Source organism: Oryctolagus cuniculus, chromosome 11 (genome assembly GCF_051225735.1).
Source record: "Oryctolagus cuniculus isolate XC-2025 breed Fujian yellow rabbit chromosome 11, ASM5122573v1, whole genome shotgun sequence".
NCBI lineage: Eukaryota > Metazoa > Chordata > Mammalia > Lagomorpha > Leporidae > Oryctolagus > Oryctolagus cuniculus.
This window is the reverse complement of record NC_142877.1, coordinates 68,445,674-68,467,123: the sequence shown is the minus strand read 5'-3', so window position 1 is coordinate 68,467,123 and position 21,450 is coordinate 68,445,674. Positions and strand designations below refer to the sequence as shown.

Below are 21,450 nucleotides of genomic sequence, written 5' to 3'. Positions count from 1 at the left end.
AGGTTTAAAAACCATAAAGGCATACAGTTATTAAGATTCAGTACATATAGACTAAATTAAAGAGAATGATGGAAATAATAACTTCAGAATTTCACTTAGTAACATGAAACTCTCTTGTAACAACTTCCAATTATTTGGCTTGAGGGAGAAATATATGATGCCAAGTTATTTTTTCTAATAGATTACATTTTATTATAAGAGAACATAGTCCTCAAATAAACTTTAAAAAACATAAAGCAGAAGTAAAAAAAAATAAGGCATTAAAGTAAATAAGCCATAGTCTTTCTATCCAAATAAAGACATGACCATTTTTAAAAAAGATGTATTTATTTGACAAGCAGAGTGACAGAAAAAGAGAGACAGAAAGAGAGAGATCTTCCATCTGCTGGTTCACTCCCCACATGGCCAGATCTGGGCCAGGCAGAAGCCAGGAGGCAGGAACTCCATCTGAGTTTCCCACATGGGAAGCAGGGGCCCAAGTACTTGGGTATTTTTTGCTGTCTTCCCAGGCACATTAGCAAGGAGCTGGGTCAGAAGTGGAGCAGCTAGACTTGAAGTGGTTTTCTGATATGAGATGCCAGCATTATAAGCAGCAGGTTAACCTGCTGAGTCACAACACTGGCCCCTGATTGATATTTTTGTATGTCTTAATCTTTCTTTAATACATGAATTTGTAGCTCTACAAAGTTATATGCTGTGTAATACATCAATTTGGCTTTTTCCCTTTAGTCTCACTTTATAAACATTGTTCTATGTTATTTCATACCATTAAAAACATGATTTAATAATGGCATATGATTTTATGACACATTCTTCTGTGACTCACTGGTCTGAAGCCTGAATTTCAAAAAGAAAAGAAAGGTAAAAAAAAATCTTGCATTTCTCACTCCACCAACAAAAACAAATCTTTGACTTATCCATAGAAAAGGTCACTGTTTAATAGATTTTGAGATGTTCTTTTCTGAGCCAAATATCAGAGCTGTACAATAAAACAGCATTCCCTCCCAGAAGCTGTCTTTCCTTGAAGATTCAGAAAATTAGTATGACAAAGGCAGAAGAGGCAGGATTTCATACCCTCCTAAAAGCTCTCGGCAGTACAGAAAGAGACCAAGAATCAAGGAGGCCCGGGTTTAGAGCAAAATGTAGGACTCATTTAGAAGAGATTTGGGAGGATGAACTGGGTCAGCCAATTCACATTTCACAGAGACCTCTGGGGAGTGAATGTCATTACCATCTGACAGATGTTCTGCGGCTTGAATGAACTGACTTGGTCTCACTCCAGTTTCTAGAGAACAGGTGTACACATCGCAAATAAGAGGGAGGATATCTATAGTTATACTTGGCATTAATTAACATCTTTGCTAGCAGCTCAGCAAAAGGGCGAGAGTTCAATGGCTGTGGAAGGAGCTGATGTGCTCTGGAACAGGCAGATTCACATTCATGCAGCCTTGCAAAGCCACAATTCTCAAATGGGATGCACACAACTTTGGCAGACCACACTCTGACATAGGCAGGTACATGCATGGATATGTTACATTTGAGTCTTCAAACTCTGGAGAACCCAGAAGGGCATTATGATGGTTTAAGCAGGATTTGGCTCCACACATTCACACAGATATTTCAATCTTAATGTCTTTTATTAATGGTTAATGGATTAGGGGTGAAGATTTAACCTTGTTTCAGCATCTTGGAAATGGGCACAATGGGAAGTCCTTAAGTCATTGGGTGTGCCCTTGGAAGGTAGTTCTTGAGAGAGGGTTGGTTATCTAAGTTTGGCTCAGCTTCCCTCTCTGCTTCATGACTCTCCATGTGACTGTCCCTCCACCATCTTCCCGCTTCACCAGAAGCCTGAATTAATGTGGCCACTGTGAACCTCCAAACCATAAGATAAAATAACCCTTCTTTCTTCATAAGATGCTCCTCTCAGGTATTTTTGTGGCATCAATCATCAGCATCCCCTCTACCAACTGAAAAATCAAAAGCATTGGTAGCTACATTTCTTATTCAAGCCCTGTCTCTTCCATATCATACCATATTTTTATTACCCCTTGGGTGTTCTGTCCATCAGTGCTGTTTAAAGGATTTTCTAGTTTTGCATATTCAAATAAGTAACTGGGGCACTGGATTGGAAGAACTGACTGCCTTTTAGGTTATGAGATGACCAATGAGACTCTAGAATCTTTCATTGCCCACCTATATCCCAGACAATACTCAGAGTCTCTCACTAGAGCCCAGTTTATCAAACATAGTTCTTCAGCCCTTTTGGTGTTCAAGGCTCAATATGATTCCCCTACCCACCATATTCTCAAGCCTCCTCTTAGCTTTCCTCCCATCTTGTTCTTTCCTCTCTAGCCAAACATTCCTTTCTTACTTTTGTTATGTACTTGACAGATCTTAGCTCAGTTTTCTTGAAAAGATAATGGCTTCCACCAGGAATATCCCTCCCCCTCTTTCAGCCAGTCCATTGCCATGACCTGCTCTGTCCAGGACTTGGCTTGGAACTCTTTAAACAGAGAAAGCCTTCTAAGGCCAATGATGTTTTGGGCACATTTACTGTAAAGGTACACTGTTTCTGTGTGTTATCTCCCTGATCGCCAGGTTGAATCTTCAAGAACAAGACTATTACTACCAACATCTCCCCCACTATGGTCTAACACAATTTGCTGCACTTAACAGATGTTCCAAAAATATTTGTGAACTAAAATGAATGTGATTCTCAAAATATCTGATAGACATATTAATACACATGTGAGGTTTCTTAAATTAGAGCTTGGTTTTTGGGTGTACTTCCAAACATAGTAAATTGACGATGGTTGTAAGTGAAAGAGTAGAAAGTAAAATAGACTGATCAGCTACCATATTGCTTAGCCTGTCCGTGCAACTCCTACAGTTTCTTGACCAATAATGGCAGGAGTTCCCATGGGGTCAGTGTGTACTCCTTGCTAAGGATCACAAGTAACTTATGTCATTTATTCCTAATAGATGGAAGCTATCATTTACTACTAGCATTCTGTAGAGGGAAAACCGAGACTTATAGACATTAAGCAATTGGTTTAGAGTCATATTTCAAGTGGAACATCTGCTTTGTAAATTAGAGTCTCTTGTTGAAACATTAAGAAATACTCAGCTAAAAGGAAAAGATGGGAGAAGGGTGAGGAGGAAAGCACAAAAAATGAAAAATCCTTGGGTCACATTATTCAAAGCTCCATCCAGTCAAATCTTCCTCCATGACTGTGTGACTGTGTAGTGTCACTCCCTCCACTGCCATTTCCTAGTTCCCTCCTCAGGTGCCTGGGAGGCTCTTGCTCCCCTAAAAAGAAGACTGGCTGATGATGACCACAATGGAGACCAAGCCTGGGAATTGTCCTTGGTAGGAGGCTTACTTCATCCAAATTATAGCCCCACAACATGACTGGACAGACACGGGGAAGCAAAGCCCAAGCACCCTATCTTTTATTTGGGGATACCTCTGAAAGACCACTCCAGCTTCAGAACTTCCCCAGGATATCAGCAGAGACCTCTTTTATAAGAGCCCAGCTCATGCTCTCCAGCTGCCCAATTTTGTCTTACTTCCCTTCTTTACCATAAGCTCCCACTAAAAGATCTACATGCACAAGTCTTTACCCATTATCCTTAGTCTTTCCCTAAGCCTGCCCCCTCCCCATCTAGATGTTGCTCTCTGCTCTAGCTGATGGTCCTCCTTGTCCCTCTCGTCTATGTTTTAAAATTTTTTATTTATTCTGAAAGGAGAGAGAGAGAAAGAATCTTCCATCTACCAATTCACTACATCAAATGGCTGCCATGGCCAATATTGGGCCAGGATGAAATTAGGAACTAAGAACTCCATCCTTATATCCCACATGGGTGGCAGGGGCCCAAGCACTTGGACCATCTTCTAGTGCCTTCTCTGGCACAATAGCAGGGAGCTGGATCAGAAGTGGAGCAGCCAGGATTTGAACTTGCACTCCTATATGGGATGCCAGCATCGCAGGCAATGGCTTAATATGCTGCCTGACAATGCCCAGCCCCATTTCCCCATTAAAAATCAGAACCTAGAACCTTCTACCTCTCTTCTCTCTCCTTCAAACTCAGCTTCCAGAAAAGTACTTGATGGACACAGCCACTCAAAAGGAAACAATAAAATTAATATATTGATACATGGGATTTAAAATAAAATCAGGATTATTTTGAGCCAAAGGAAGAATATGGACAGCAAAATTCTGGACAGCTATTGACTCAGTAAAATGTATATCCTCAGTGATGCTTACAAGATGGAAAGAAATTGTTTAGGTTGAGAGTGGTCACCTCTGCCCTTTGGAACTGACCCTAATGAATGATTTCACCAACTGCTGGGATGTTCCCAATACCTCTATGTCCAGATTCCATAAGGGTGCATCAATTTTGTGTTGATTGGAGCCATTAAAAGTAAATAATTTTCCACACCAGAACAGGGGCATACATCTACAAGGAGCTCCCTCCGCTCATCCAAGACTAACTAAAAATCTAGAGTCTTATCAAATGGAGTTCATTTCCCCAGAGGGAAAAGAACAAATAAGGAAGCAATAAGTCCCTCTGCTACTGAAGTCAAAAGCACACTAAAAGCTTTAAGATTCTAGGAAAAGGTTCAGAGGAGCCAGCAGTCTTTTCCATCCAGTTTTCCCTGATACTCAGTGCAGGTATATTAATGTACTTCTGGATAGATTCAAGATAAAGAGTACACAGGAAACATCCACCAGAGGGCTTTTTGCTACAGGGTACTCACTCTATCTGAATGATTCTTTATGCCCACTGAAGAAGGAGAAGACAGACTGAAGATGTTGTTTATAATTTCATCATTTATCAAAAATACACACTGGGATTGCTGCATGGCTTGTCATAAATAAATACATAAAGTTATCAGGCTGAAGGCTCAGTTGAATGAACAAGGCATCAGTGACTCAAGGACAAAGAATTTTAATTGCCACTTACTGTTGTTATCTTTCTAGGAGTCCCTGTATAAGTCACCTTAACCTTTCCTTAAGCCTCAGTTAAAATTGTGAGATTAATACAGGCTCATTCCCCAGTCTGCAAATAGGTATAATTAATAAAATACACAGAACTGTCTATCTACATTGTTCATTAATAATTCCCAAAGATAATATTAACTCTCTTTGGCAACATAAATGTAGCTTTTTAAATTCAGTAGATACATTTTCATTAATGAAAAGGTCAGATGTGAAATATTCAGAAGTTTTTTAATATGCATACATACATACCAGGAAAGCTAGGGACAGAATAGTGTGAAGTGTGACTTACCTGTGACAAAGAAAGGAGTTATGTGTAAGCTAAAGTTCTGGGACCATTTACCTTGATATACTGCCACAGATGACCGAGCATGGTTGAATGTTGTGCAGGTACAGAATGGCTCTAGATATTCCTACTAATATACTGATTCGAACATCCCAAGAAAGTGGAGCTGTGTCACCCTAAAAAGATAACAACAGTTGGTTTGGTTATGCTTTATGAGTAAAAGCCACTGAGATTCATTGTATAGTAGTATCCCAAAATAGAAGATGTCTTAACTTGTCACAATCTACTTTTTTAAATTTGAGAGTTAGAGTAACAGCTAGACAAAGATCTCTCTCATCTGCTGGTTTGCTCCAAAATGCCTGTAACAGCGGGGACTGGCTGGGCTGAAGCTGAGAGCCGAGAACTCAGTGCAGATCTCCCATGTCGGGTGGCAGTGGTCAAACTAGTTGAACCATTACTGCTGCCTCTGGATTCTACATTGGCAGAAACTGGAGTCAGAAGCTAGAACCAGAGCCGGCGCCGTGGCTCAATAGGCTAATCCTCCACCTTGCGGCGCCGGCAAACCGGGTTCTAGTCCCGGTTGGGGCGCCGGATTCTGTCCCGGTTGCCCCTCTTCCAGGCCAGCTCTCTGCTATGGCCAGGGAGTGCAGTGGAGGATGGCCCAGGTGCTTGGGCCCTGCACCCCATGGGAGACCAGGAAAAGCACCTGGCTCCTGGCTCCTGCCAGGATCAGCGCGGTGCGCCGGCTGCAGCGGCGGCCATTGGAGGGTGAACCAGCGGCAAAGGAAGACCTTTCTCTCTCTGTCTCTCTCACTGTCCACTCTGCCTGTCAAAAAAAAAAAAAAAAAAAAAAAAAAAAAAAAAAAAAAAGAAGCTAGAACCAGGTAGTGAACTCAAGCACTCCAATGTACAATGTCTTAACTCAGTGTTTTAACTCCTAAGCTAAATGTCTGCCCTACCACAATCTATTTTTAATTCTAAATGGGTTTCTCTCTATCACCAATAACAGTTCTCAGTTTCTTCATAAACAATGCCTAGCATGATGACACTATTTAAAAGTTTATTAGACAGTCTATTCAACAAATGGTGCTGGGAAAGCTGGATTTCCACATGCAGAAGTAGGAAGCAAGACCCCTATCTTACACCTCACACAAAAATCCACTCAACATAGATTAAATCTATGACTTGATACCATCAAATTATTAGAGAACATCGGAGAAACTCTGCAAGATATAGGCACAGAAAAGATTTCTTGGAAAAGACTCCAGAGGCACAGGCAGCCAAAGCCAAAATTGACAACTGGAATTACATCAAGTTGAGAAGTTTCTATATGACAAAAGAAAGTCAGGAAAGTGAAGAGAAAACCAACAGAATGAGAGAAATTATTTGCAAACTATGCAACTGATAAAGGGTTAATAACCAGAGTCTACAAAGAGATCAAGAAACTCCACAACAACAAAACAAACAACACACTTAAGAGATTGGCCAAGGACTCAAACATTTTTAAAAGATGGGCCAAATGGCCAACAGACACATGAAAAAAATGTTCAGGATCACTAGTCATCAGGGAAATGCAAATCAAAACCACAATGAGGTTTCACCTCATCCTGGTTAGAATGGCTTTCATACAGAAATCAAAAAAACAACAGATGCTGGCAAGGATGTGGGGAAAAAGGCACACTAACCCACTGTTGGTGAGACTCCAAACTGGTAAAACCACTATGTAAGACAGTTTGGAGATACCTCAGAAATCTGAATATAGTCCTACCATATGGCCCAGCCTCCCACTTCTCAGAATTTACTGAAGAGAAATTAAATTGGCAAATAAAAGAGCTGTCTGCACCTCAATGTTTATTGCAGCTCAATTCACAATAGCTAAGACATGAAATCAATCTAAATGCCCATCAGTGGAAGACTGGGTAAAGAAATTATGGGATATGTACTCTATGAAATACTACACAGCGGGAAAAAAATGAAATCTGGTCATTTGCAACGAAATGGAGGAATCTGGAAAACATTATGCTGAGTGAAATAAGCCAGTCCCAAAGGGACAAATATCATATGTTCTCCCCGATCTGTGACAACTAACTGAGACCTAAAAGGAAATCTGTAGAAGTGAAATGGACACTATGAGAAACTGACTTGATCAGCCCTTGTCCTCACTGTTGAGGAACAGCTTACTATTTTATTCTTTTTTGTATATTCTTTTTCTACTTAATACCATTGGTTGAACTCTTTACTTAACACAGAAATAGGTGTTTAAATCCAGTGGAAAATCTATCCCTGTTAAAAATAAGAGTGGGAATAAGATAGGGAGGAGATACACAGTTCAGCACATGTTCCCACGGACTTACACCTAAGGGTAAAGCTAAAATATTGCCATGAGACTCCAAATTCCATTCAGTTGGCATGTACTAATGCCATCTCATATTTTAAAGTGATCATACTAAGTGTACACTGATCATACATATAGGATTAAGTGTTAAAGAGATCACATAAATAAGAACAAGTGTCTGCTAATAATAATTGATAGACTTAAAAAGGAGAGAATTACCCAACAGGGGAAGCAGGCCACACAGCAGATTCATAGAATGACAAATGCCCTAAATAGCACTCTGACCCCAGAATTAGCCCTTAAGGCATTCGGATCTGGCTTAAAAGCCCAATTGAGTTTCTCAGGCATGGGAAGCCAATACACTATGGCAAAAAAATGATCTAAATGAAAGATCTCTGTGAGTGAGATCCCAGTGGAAAGAAAGGACCATCAAAGAAGGAGGTACCTTTCTCTGAAGGGAGGAGAGAACTTCTACTTTGATTATGGCCCTGTCTAAATAATTTTAGTTTGTGGACTCAAAAGGCTTCCATAGCCTTGGCAGCTCATGACAAGAGCCGTGGGTGATCACTGACATCATAAAAGGAGTGTCAATTGTTAAATCAACAACAGGAGTAACTGTGCTCCATATGTAGGACCTCTGTCCTTAATGAGTTGTACTATGAGAATTAATGGTAAAATTTGTCTTCAAACAGTGCTTTATACTTTGTCTGTATAAGTGCAAACTTTTAAAATCTTTACTTAGTATTGAGTTGATCTTCTGTATATAAAGATAATTAAAAATGAATCTCAATGAAGAATGGGATGGGAGAGGGAGTAGGAGGTGGGACAGTTTGGGGGTGGGAAGGTGGATATGGGGGGAAGAACTGATATATTCCAGAAGCCTTACCTATGAAATTTATATTTATTAAATAAAAGCTTTCTTAAAAAACAAATAAATCATTTTACAAAGTTCATTAAATAATATTTTTAAATTATTTGTTGCACAATAGTGTGGATGATTGAGAATATCTGCTTTATTATCATCCTTAGCTCAAGGTTCACCTATTTGGAATCTCTTTTTAGATTTACCCTTCAAAAGCATCTTACAAGAAACCCTTTAGTAGACTTTTTATGTCTATCCTTTGTATTGAATTATACTTTGTATAAAGTTACACTAAATAAAGTTATCTGAAAAATAAGGACAGCCAATATAAATTCAATGGGAGAATGTAATCAACAAGGAGAAGGACCTAGCAAATCTTTTGGTAACCACGTTACACAGAACACTGTAACTCAGGTACTCATGCAGTCTTCTACTAGAAAGAATTCCTAGAGAGGTCCTCTACTTCCTTAGGAAACCCACTCATGGCCATCCCCTGATGTCCTCTCAGCTCTCTTAGAGGGGTTCAGCAGTTCCCTTGGGGGATCAGAGGGTCAAAGGACCAAGCAGAACAATGAGTATGACTTACAATACACTGTAATCTGTCCAAAAGTGTGCCATTTCTCATATATGGATAAACCAGACAGAACTGCTCAGCCTCTGCAAAATACGCAGCCAACTCCAGTATGTTTGGGTGATGAAACCTGGAAAGAGATTTTTAAAGCTATCAAATTGTTTATTCAAATAGAAAACACACAATGTTCAGGTTTAGGGGCAAGAAGATGGGATCGGGAAAAGATCTAACAGCATACAAATTTGGCCAGGGATGTGGCATTAGACATATGATGCAGTTTTGCATTTCAAACTGGCATAAAGAATATTAGCAAATACTAGTCACTCTTTTTGATTGTGATCAACACAAATAAAATACCCAAATATAAGACAAATTTATTTTTATTTTTTTATTTTTTTTATTTAGTAAATATAAATTTTCAAAGTACAGTTAATGGATTACAATGGCTCCCCCCCCATAATTTCCCTCCCACTCACACCCCTCCCATCTCCCGCTCCCTCTCTCATTCCATTCACATCAAGATTCATTTTCAATTATCTTTATATACAGAAGATCAATTCAGTATATATTAAGTAAAGATTTCATCAGTTTGCACCCACACAGAAACACAAAGTGTAAAATACTGTTTCAGTACTAGTTATAGCATTACTTCACATTGGACAACACACTAAGGACAGATCCCACATGAGAAGTAAGTACACAGTGACTCCTGTTGTTGACTTAACAATTTGACACTCATGTTTATGGCATCAGTAATCTCCGTAGGCTCTAGTCACGAGTTGCCAAGGCTATGGAAGCCTTTTGAGTTCGCCGACTTCGATCTTATTCCGACAGGGTCAGAGTCAAAGTGGAAGTTCTCTCCTCCCTTCAGAGAAAGGTACCTCCTTCTTTGATGGACCAATTCTTTCCGCTGGGATCTTACTCACAGAGATCTTCCATTTAGGTCTTCCTTTTTTTTTTCCCCAGGGTGTCTTGGCTTTCCATGCCTAAAATACTCTCATGGGCTCTTCAGCCATGTCCGAATGCCTTAAGGGCTGATTCTGAGGCCAGAGTGCTATTTAGGACATCTGCCATTCTATGAGTCTGCTGTGTATCCCGCTTCCCATGATGGATCATTCTCTCCCTTTTTGGTTCTATCAGCTAGTATTAGCAGACACTAGACTTGTTTGTGCGATCCCTTTGACTCTTAGACCTATCAGTGTGAACTGATCAATTGTGAGCTGAAATTGATCACTTGGACTAGTGAGATGGCATTCGTCCATGCCACCTTGATGGGATTGTATTGGGATCCCCTGGCATGATTCTAACTCCACCATTTGGGGCAAGTCCTCCGATTGAGCATGTCCCAAATTGTACATCTCTTCCCTCTCTTATTCCCACTCTTATATTTAACACAGATCACTTTTCAGTTAAAATTTAAACACCTAAGAATAATTGTGTGTTAATCACAGAGTTCAACCAATAGTACTAGAACAAAACAAAGAGAAAATACTAAAATGGATAAAGTATTACATTGTACATCAACATTCAGGACGAGAGCTGATCAAGTCACTGTTTTTCATAGTGTCCATTTCACTTCAACAGGCTTCCCCTTCGGTGCTGTTAGTTGTCGCCGACCAGGGAGAACATATGATATTTGTCCCTTTAGGACTGGCTTAATTCACTCAGCATAATATTTTCCAGATTCCTCCATTTTGTTGCAAATGACCGGGTTTCATTGTTTTTGACTGCTGTATAGTATTCTATAGAGTACATGTCCCATAATTTCTTTATCCAGTCTACTGTTGATGGGCATTTGGGTTGGTTCCAGGTCTTAGCTATTGTGAATTGAGCTGCAATAAACATTAATGTGCAGACAGCTTCTTTGTTTGCCAATTTCATTTCCTTTGGGTAAATTCCAAGGAGTGGGATGGCTGGGTTGTATGGTAGGGTTATATTCAGGTTTCTGAGGAATCTCCAGACTGACTTCCATAGTGGCTTAACCAATTTGCATTCCCACCAACAGTGGGTTAGTGTCCCTTTTTCCCGACATCCTCTCCAGCATCTGTTGTTGGTAGATTTCTGAATGTGAGCCATTCTAACCGGGGTGAGATGAAACCTCATTGTGGTTTTGATTTGCATTTCCCTGATTGCTAGTGATCTTGAACATTTTTTCATGTGTCTGTTGGCCATTTGGATTTCCTCTTTTGAAAAATGTCTATTGAGGTCCTTGGCCCATCTCTTAAGTGGGTTGTTTGTTTTGATCTTGTGGAGTTTCTTGATCTCTTTGTAGATTATGGTTATCAACCCTTTATCTGTTGCATAGTTTGCGAATATTTTTTCCCATTCTGTTGGTTGCCTCTTCAATTTCCTGACTGTTTCTTTTGCAGTGCAGAAACTTCTCAATTTGATGCAATCCCAAATGTTAATTTTGGCTTTGACTGCCTGTGCTTCTGGGGTCTTTTCCAAGAAGTCTTTGCCAGTACCTATATCTTGCAGAGTTTCTCCAATGCTAATAATTTGATGGTGTCAGGTCGTAGATTTAAGTCTTTAATCCATGTTGAGTGAATTTTTGTGTAAGGTGAAAGGTAGAGGTGTTGCTTCATGATTCTGCATGTGGAAATCCAGTTTTCCCAGCACCATTTATTGAATAGACTGTCCTTACTCCAGGGATTGGTTTTGGATCCTTGATCAAATATAAGTTGGCTGTAGATGTTTGCATTGATTTCTGGTGTTTCTATTCTGTTCCATTGGTCTAGCCATCTGTTTCTGTACCAGTACCATGCTGTTTTGATAACAACTGCCCTGTAGTATGTCCTGAAATCGGGTATTGTGATGCCTCCGGCTTTGTTTTAGTTGTACAAGATTGCTTTAGCTATTCAAGGTCTCCTGTGTCTCCATATGAATTTCAGCATCATTTTTTCTAGATCTGAGAATGTCTTCAGTATCTTGATTGGTATTGCATTGAATCTATAAATTGCTTTTGGGAGAATGGACATTTTGATGATATTGATTCTTCCAATCCATGAGCATGGAAGATTTTTCCATTTTTTGGTATCCTCTTCTATTTCTTTCTTTAAGGTTTTGTAATTTTCATCGTAGAGATCTTGAACGTCCTTGGTTAAGTTGATTCCAAGGTATTTGATTGTTTGTGTAGCTATTGTGAATGGGATTGATCTTAGAAGTTCTTCCTCAGCCGTGGCATTGCCCGTGTATACAAAGGCTGTTGATTTTTGTGCATTGATTTTGTATCCTGCTACTATGTCAAACTCTTCTATGAGTTCCAATAGTCTCTTAGTAGAGTTCTTTGGATCCCCTAAATAATCATATCATCTGCAAAGAGGGATAGTTTGAGTTCTTCCTTCCCAATTCGTATCCCTTTAATTTCTTTTTCTTGCCTAATAGCTCTGGCTAGAACTTCCAGAACTATGTTAAATAGCAGTGGTGAGAGTGGGCATCCCTGTCTGGTACCAGATCTCAGTGGAAATGCTTCCAACTTTTCCCCATTCAATAGGATGTTGGCTGTGGGTTTTTCATAAATTGCTTTGATTGTATTGAGGAATGTTCCTTCCATACCCAGTTTGCTTAGAGTTTTCATCATGAAATGGTGTTGTATTTTATCAAATGCTTTCACTACGTCTATTGAGATAATCATATGGTTTTTCTTCTGCAGTCTGTTAATGTGGTGTATCACATTGATTGTTTTGTGCACATTAAACCATCCCTGCATGTCAGGGATAAATTCCACTTGGTCTGGGTGGATGATCTTTCTGATGTGTTGTTGCATTCTATTGGCCAGAATTTTATTGAGGATTTTTGCATCTATGTTCATGAGGGATACTGGTCTGTAATTCTCTTTCAATGATGCATCTTTTTCTGGCTTAGGAATTAAGGTGATGCTGGCTTCATAGAAAGAATTTGGGAGGATTCCATCTTTTTCAATTGTTCTGAATAGTTTGAGAAGAATTGGAGTTAGTTCTTCTTTAAATGCCTGGTAGAATTCAGCAGTGAATCCATCTGGTCCTGGGCTTTTCTTTGTTGGGAGGGCCTTTATTACTGTTTCAATTTCTGTCTCAGTTATGGGTCTGTTTAGGTTTTCTATGTCTTCCTGGTTCAATTTAGGTAGGTTGCATGTGTTCAGGAATCTATCCATTTCTCATAGGTTTCCCTGTTTGCTGGCATACAAGTCCTTGTAGTAATTTCTGATGATTCTTTTTATTTCTGTGGTGTCTTACATTTCCTTTCCATCTCTGATTTTATTGATTTGGGCCTTTTCTCTTCTTTTTTTTTTTGGTTAGTTGGGCCAATGGGGTGTCAATTTTGTTTATTTTTTCAAAAAACCAGCTCCTCATTTGGCTGATTTTTTGTAATGTTTTTTTTTGGATTCAATCCTGTTGATTTCTTCTCTGATTTTAATTATTTCTCTTCTCCTACTAGATTTGGGTCTGGTTTGCTGCAGATTTTCTAGATCCTTGAGATGCATTGAAAGCTCATCTATTTGGTGCCTTTCCAATTTCTTGATGTAGGCACCTATTGATATAAACTTTCCTCTTAACACTGCTTTTGCTGGGTCCCATAAGTTTTGGTATGTTGTGCTGTTATCCTCATTTACTTCCAGAAAATTTTTGATTTCTCTTTTAATTTCTTCTATGACCCATTGTTCATTCAGGAGCATGTTGTTCAGTCTCCATGTGTTTTTATTTTTTACAGGCAGAGTTAGACAGTGAGAGAGACAGACAGAGAGAAAGGTCTTCCTTCCATTGGTTCACCCCCCAAATGGCCACTATGGCTGGCACATTGCGCCAATTCGAAGCCAGGAGCCAGGTGCTTCCTCCTGGTCTCCCATGTGGGTGCAGGGCCCAAGCACCTGGGCCATCCTGCACTGCCTTCCCGGACCACAGCAGAGAGTTGGACTGGAAGAGGAGCAACCAGGACAGAATCCAGCACCCCAACCAAGACTAGAACCTGGGGTACTGGGGCCGCAGGCGGAGGATTAGCCTAGGAAGCTGCAGTACCGGCCAAGACGGAGAAATTTAAAAAGTACAATTTCAAAATATTTGGGCTGTTGGAAACTTTATAAAATATAGGCAATACTATTTGGTACTTACTTTTATCATTATAAAACACAATATGACTTATTTATTAAAGAAAGATAATGCAGCTGACATTGTTCATTTGACTGACGTGTACATATTTAAGTGAAATCACAAAACATGAACATACAGAAGGCTAGTTCTATTCAATCGCTACTTCCATTCAAGCACTAGTATGTTGGATACTGTAACAGGTACCAGCTGGAGAGAAACATCAATGTCTTCACAAAGCTCCAGCTTGCAGTTACAATCTATACAGTTAGTCAAGTTTGATGTGGAAAAGCATATCACTAATTTTTCTTTTAAAAAACTACATATTGGGGCTGGCATTATGGCACAGCAGGATGAGCCTTCACCTGCAACACTGGCATCCCATATGAGCACTGGTTCCTGGAACCAACCTAAATGCCCATCAACGATAGACTGGATAAAGAAATTATGGCTGCTCCACTTTCAATCCAGCTCCATTCTAATGAACCTGGTAAGTAACGGAAGATGGCCCAAATGCTCGGGTCCCTGTGGTAATAATAGTTAACAATAACATACTATACTATACATAACTGTGGGAGACCCAGATGGAGTTCCAGATTCCTGGTTTTGGCCTGGCCCAGCTCTGGCTGTTATAGCCATTTAGGAAGTAAACCAGTGGATAGAAGATCTCTCTCTATGTCTCTCTCTAAACTCTGCCAAATAAATAAGTCTTTTTTTTTTTTTGACAGGGAGAGTGGACAATGAGAGAGAGAGACAGAGAGAAAGGTCTTCCTTTGCCGTTGGTTCACCCTCCAATGGCCGCTGCGGCCAGCACACGGAGCTGATCTGAAGCCAGGAGCCAGGTGCTTCTCCTGGTCTCTCAAATAAATCTTTTTAAAAAACTATTTATATTTTATTTGGAAGTTCAAGAAGCAGAGAGAGTTCTTCCTCCTGCTGGTTCACCCTCCAACAACTGGGGCTGGCCCAAAGCCAGGAGCCTGGAACTCAATCCTACGTGGGTGGCAGAATACTTGAAACATCAACCTGCTGCCTCCCAGGGTGTACAACAGTAGGAAGCTGGAATCAAAAGCAAAGCTGAAACTCCAACACAAGCACTCCCACACAGAATGTAGGCATTCCAAACAGTATCTTAATTGCCAGGACAAACACCTGCTCTGTTATCACTGATTTTAAATAGCAGATGAATAGTGATGTCAATATAACCTACATAATTCATGTTCCTTTCCTAATTATCACTTATTAGGTTATTAATAAAAATTCTATTCCTTGAATGTACATGTCATCATGAAGATCAATGGAACCAGGGCAGCAACTATGAAGTAAAAATTGTAAAATTTGCTCATACTATGAACTCAATTGAATCCAATAATTATTTGTTGAATAATGTGTCCTGGGTGTGGTTGTGGGTATTTAAATTAATAAAGCTATCAAAATAGCTCTACTTATAAAGGTCTATTATTTACTTCCTTACTTTTTAGTAGTAGCTTCTTTAGTTTTTAGTAGTAAAACTTTCCTATAAGTATGTGTGTATACATGCCCTCTATGTGCATATGTGTGTGTGTGTGTGTGTGTATGTATACACACTCAAGATGGTGTCGCTCCCCCTCTTCATGGAGGAACGACACTAAACCCTGCCTAGGCTTCATATCCGAGTCACGGCACCATTATGTCGCTCCCCCTCTTCGTGGAGGAGTGACACAGGACCCTGCGCTGTTCTTTTGTCTGCTCAGCCCTCCCCGGGTTTGCTGCTGGTTCTTCCCGGGTTGGCTACCGTCCCTTCCACCTCCGTGGAAGGGCGGTTCCCCCTGCCACTTTCCCCACTTCCGCGGGGGAGCGGCACACCACCGGCCGGCTCTCTAGGGGGCTGCTCAGGTGTTCCTCAGGTGTTCCTGGTGCATGTTGTCTCTCTCCTCCTTTATAGTCCTCTTCTGCCAATCCCAACTCTGATACCCACATGCCGAGTACGCTGCTCTCCTCCAATCAGGAGCAGGTCCTGCTGCTTATTGGTTGAACTGGAGGCAGCTGTGTAGAAGCTGTTTCCTCCTCTCCCAGCGCCATATTGTGGGAGAGCAGATGCATAGAATAAGTCTTAATTCCAGTAACTTAGTCTAGTCCGAGTTGCTCCCAGTTGCTCCCCACAAGATGGTACTTCAGAAAGTTTCTTGGAAAACAAAATTAACTAGTAAGTTTTTTCTCGTAGAAAAAAGGTTCACATATACGCATATAAACATATACACTCATGCATGTGTAGGTGCATACACATAAGGATACTTCAGAATGTCTATAGGAAAATGGGACTAAAGGCTAAGCAAAAAAAATCTTTTAAAATATATGCATTATTTGTTCCATAATAAGTATTTCTGTGAACTTTCTGAAAACTCCTCATAAATACATATACAAACACGTGGACTTTTATTTTTAGGGTCAGCACTGTGGTGTAGCAGATTAAACATCCCATATGGACGCTGGTTCAAGACCCAGCTGCTCCACTTCTGATCTAGCTCCCTGCCAATGCACCTGAGAAAGCAGTAAAAGGTGGCCCAAGTGCTTGGGCCCCTGCACTCATGTGGGAGATGCAGAAAAAGGTTCTGGCTTCGGATCAGCCCAGCTCCAGCCATTGCAGCCATTTGGGAAGTGAACCAGCAGATGGAAGACCTTTCTGACTCTGCCTCTCTGTAACCCTCCTTTTAAATAAATTAATTAACCTTTTTTAAAAAAGTTAGCATGGCATGAAACACAGAAAAATTTTAAGCCTACAGACCCATACCAATTTTTCTTTAGTTATAAACTGTTAAATCAGCAGGAGTTTACGTATTATAGAGCTAAAGCTTTGCAGATTTGATATCTTTTAAAATCAGTTCAGCAAGCATTTCTTAGTGCCTACTGAAGACAAAACAATGCAAGATACGGTGTGGTAGAGCAGACAGGATGGAACACAAGCAAACTTGGGTTTGAATGTATGTTCTTTCTATCAACCATGTGAACTTGGGCAAGTTAGCTCATCTCTCTTAGCCTGTTTCTTCAACAAGAAGCAATAATTTAAAACACTTACTTTCTAAGGTTATTCATAAAAAATTAAAGAAAAGGTTAAATCCATAGTCAAATGGAAGATCCTTAGAAATCATTAGCTTCTCTTCCTTCCCCTAAGGAAGGAGGCAGAAAAAGAGAAGCCAAATTCTAAGGAGTTAATAATTCTTAAGGTAATGTCATTTTTAAAATTTTGTTATTTATTGACAAACAGTAATTGGACATATTTATGTGGTATGATGTAATATTTTGACACATACATACATTTTAATGATCATATTAGAATAATTAGCATCCCTTGCTTCATATATTCAAGGTTTCTTTGTAGTGTGCACATTCAGAAGTCTTTCTTACAGCTATTTAGAAAAGTATAGTATGTTATTGTTAACTATTATTACCCTACTGTGCAATAGAATACCAACAGGCTTGTTTTTACAATGACGCAAGAAAGTACTTTTTGATTCAATAAAAATAAACCTTTCTGAGATTTGACTTCTCTCTCTCTATTTTTTTCTCAGGGAATTAATTTTGGAGAAAAACTCAAGATGGTGCGTTTTTGTGAGCACTTGAACATTACTGTAGTTTATGATGCATGTATGATGACCTCCACTTCATACACTAAAGCAAGGTAAATCTTTACAATCAAGTTTTTCTGTTAACTCTTTGAAGAGAGAGGTCCTGCATGGAAAGTTAGTGCACAGTGACTCCTGTTGTTAATTTAACAATTAACACTTATGTTAGTGTTATGTTAGTGATCACTCGAGGCTCTTGACATGAGCTGACTAGGCTGTGGAAGCCTTTTCAATACATTGACTCCTTCCACATTTAGACAGGGCCATGGGCTAAGTGGAAGTTCTCTCCTCCCTTCAGAGTAAAGTACATCCTTCTTTGAAGGCCACTTCTTTCTGTTGGGGCCTCACTCACAGAAATCCTTCATGTGGGACATTTTTGTCACAGTGTTTTGGCTTTCCATGTCTGACATGCTTTCATAGGTTTTTCAGCCAGGCCAGAATGCCTTAAGGGCTGATTCTGAGGTCAGAGTGTTATTTGAAGTGATTGTCATTCTTTGAGTCTGCTGTATGGACTGCTTCCCATGTTGCAGCATTCATTCTTTTTTTATTCTTTCTATTATTATTTTAAAACACTTAGTCCTGCTGGTGTCATGGCTCACTTGGTTAATCCTCTGCCTACAGTGCCAGCATCCCATATGGGCGTCGGTTCTAGTCCCGGCTGCTCCTCTTCTAGTCCAGCTCTCTGCTATGGCCTGGGAAGGCAGTGCAGGATGACCCAAATGCTTGGGCCCCTGCAGCCGCATGGGAGACCAGGAGGAAGCACCTGGCTCCTGGCTTCAGATCAGCACAGTGCCGGCTGTAGCGGCCATTTGGGGGGTGAACCAATGGAAGGAAGACCTTTCTCTCTGTCTCTCACTGTCTATAACTCTACCTGTCAAATAAATAAAAATAAATAAAACAGTCCTATTTATAGGATCATTTTAGCACTTAACGTTATCTATGTGATAAACAAAAAATACCGTCCCTTGGTGTCAGCTTAGATATTACTTCTTTCAAGGAGCCCATTCTGCTGCCCAGCTCCCAAGGTATCATCTTATCATTTAATTTATTACTGAAATTGCCTGTTTATTTTTGGGCTTTTCTCCTCTCACTTCAGGCACAGTCATCAAAATGAAAATGCAACCTACAGGATGGGAAAATATATAAGTAGACTATATATTTGATAAAAGGTTAATATCTAAAATATGTAAGAAACTCACCCAACTCAACAGCAAAATAATGAATAACTTGATTTAAAAGTGGAAAAAGGTCCTGAGTATGCATGTTTCCAAAGAAGACACACAAATGGTCAGCATGTATATGATAAGTTACCCAATATCACTAATTATCAGGGAGAGGCAAATAAAAAATCACAACAGGAGTGTTAGAATATAACAAGAATTGGCCAGCGTGTGGAGAAAAGATAATGCTTACATATTATTGGTGGGAATGTAAATTGGTACAGCTATTATGAAGGTTCTTCGGGGAAAAAAGTGATTATTTATCTGTAATACACATACATATATATTCATATTTACATATATGTATGTAAGTATATATAATGGATTATTATTTCACCATATAAAGAAGGAAACCTTGCCATTTGCAACAATATGGACAAACTTGGAAGATACCACACTAAGTGAAATAAAATAGACACAGAATGACTAACAACATATGATCTCCCTTACATGTGCAAATTAAAAAGTCAAAATTACAGAATCACACAATACAAAAATGGATACCAAGCGCTGGAAGCTAAGGAAAATAGAGAGCCGTTGGCCAAGGAGTACAAACTTTCAGTGATAGGATGAGCAAATACTAAGGATGTAAGTATAGCATGAATGGCAATGGATGTGTTAATTAATTTGACTGAGATAAAGAGTACACAATGTATATGAAATCACCACAAGGTACAGAGTGAACATATACATTTTTTGTCAAGTAAATATTTTCAAAAAATTATATTTAAAAATTATTTCTACCTAACAGATTAGAAACAATTAAAAGCTGAAAAAAAAGAGGTTGCCAAGAATGTGGGAAACCAGGAACTCTTAGACATGACTGGTATAAGCATAAAACTGGCACAACTACTATCGCAATACCATTTGTTATTATGAATGCACATAAACATCTGATGGTACAGTTTCATTCATAAGAGTTTATCTTACAGATACACTCATACAGGCACAAAATAATAGACAGAGGTTTTAATCTTGTAGTATCATTTTTGAATAATGAGATTAGAAAAAATCTAATTCACCAATGGAAGAACATTCAGTAAGTAACAATAAAATATACAAAGCAAAAATGAAGAAAGTGAACAATGTTTATGCTACGCTGTGGGTAAACAGAGGAAAATCAGAAAACACAATAGACATTTGCCTATGCATAAACTATCTCTGGAAATATAGACAAGAGCCTGATAACAGTGTTCCTTTGAACAGTCAGCTCAGTGGTTGGAGGATAATAGCAGGAGAAAATCTTTTCTTGGTTTACCTTTTGTAGTTTTGGAATTTTGAAATATGTGAATTTTACTTTTGTAAGCAAAAATAACACCTTAAATATAAAACTCTTCTATTACAATTTTGGATTTAGTGTTTAATTGAGTGATATAAAGTTTTTATAATTAACCTCTAATATTTTTATTTCTGGTTCTGCATATATAAGCAAAGGAATTCAGCAAAATGATATAATACCTCCTCACCTCACCTCACTCCTCTCTCTTACATCTCAGTCCAGAAGACATCTGAAAAGAACATTTTCTGTTTGTAAAGGGTGATGAGTGAACTCTATTGGGTTAGTGACCTTCAATAAGGAAGGCTGCACAGCTGCAGATATGAATATATATGAAAATGAAGTCATTTTATTTGTCTCCATGGGCTCTCAGACTCATGAATGAATTCCCAGAAAATAATATACACATCAAAAGCATTTGATTTCTTTGAATAAAACTCTCTTCCTGAGGAGAGTTAAACTGATGAAACAGTTTCTAGACTGGAATGTCTCTAGGGAAGGGTGGAAACAGTGAAATATATACAATTCGAATGTTCTAAGAACTATTATTCAGCTGTGTTAGTCACACCCGATTTAACCCACTTCCTTGTGACAGTTTCTTGTTAAAATATGTTCTAGTGAATTATGTAAATGGTCTACATTAAAATATACTTTAAAGAATACACTGAAGCAGATGTCAAAAATTACCCAGTGTTCTAACTTCCAACCCACATTTATTAAATACCAGCCATGCCAAGCACTGTGTCATAAAATCAAAGATGGTCAGAGATGAAATCAGAGCACAAGGCAGGGAAAATTCTGGATAAGATATACTCACAGTAGTAAGACTTCAAGCTCTGATAAAAATTTCTTCCATTGTTTTTTCTCCTAAATACACAGAAAAAAAAATTAAGAGAAGGGCCTGTATATCTGGGATTCCTAACACAGTCTGTATAGTCCCTGAAATTAAATGAAATCTTTGGTAGAAACGCATATGAACATTTTCCTGGGGGGAGGATCTTCAGCTTTCAAAAGAGTTTTTAAAAATCCATTAACTTCAAAACAGATTTAGAACGAGTGCTTTTGAGTTAAAAGTTTTTCATGCTATACATCACACTGCCAAATTTCATATTCAGACTTTCATCATATTTTACATACATTTGCACAAATTCAAAAATATTACATATATTAATGAAAACCCCTTGACAGTTTAAAAAAAAAAAAACTCCCTGCTTGATCTCACAGAGAATCCAATT

The 21,450-nt window shown here is 39.1% G+C and overlaps 1 protein-coding gene across 12 annotated transcripts in view; it reads right to left on the bottom strand.

The window, feature by feature from the left end:
* IRAK3 (interleukin 1 receptor associated kinase 3) overlaps window positions 1-21,450 on the bottom strand; it is a 68,066-nt gene that overhangs the window by 18,999 nt on the left and 27,617 nt on the right. For 11 of the 12 annotated variants that reach the window (XM_089308626.1, XM_051845650.3, XM_008256753.5 and 8 more), the window contains 3 exons: window positions 21,033-21,082; window positions 9,073-9,187; window positions 5,347-5,465 (listed from right to left, as the gene is read on the bottom strand). In XM_089308626.1, the coding sequence (XP_089164752.1) occupies window positions 5,347-5,465; window positions 9,073-9,187; window positions 21,033-21,082 (284 nt within the window). Of the gene's footprint in view, window positions 1-5,346; window positions 5,466-9,072; window positions 9,188-18,318; window positions 20,933-21,032; window positions 21,083-21,450 lie in introns of those variants that run through there. The other variant, XM_089308630.1, reaches the window with a different exon arrangement.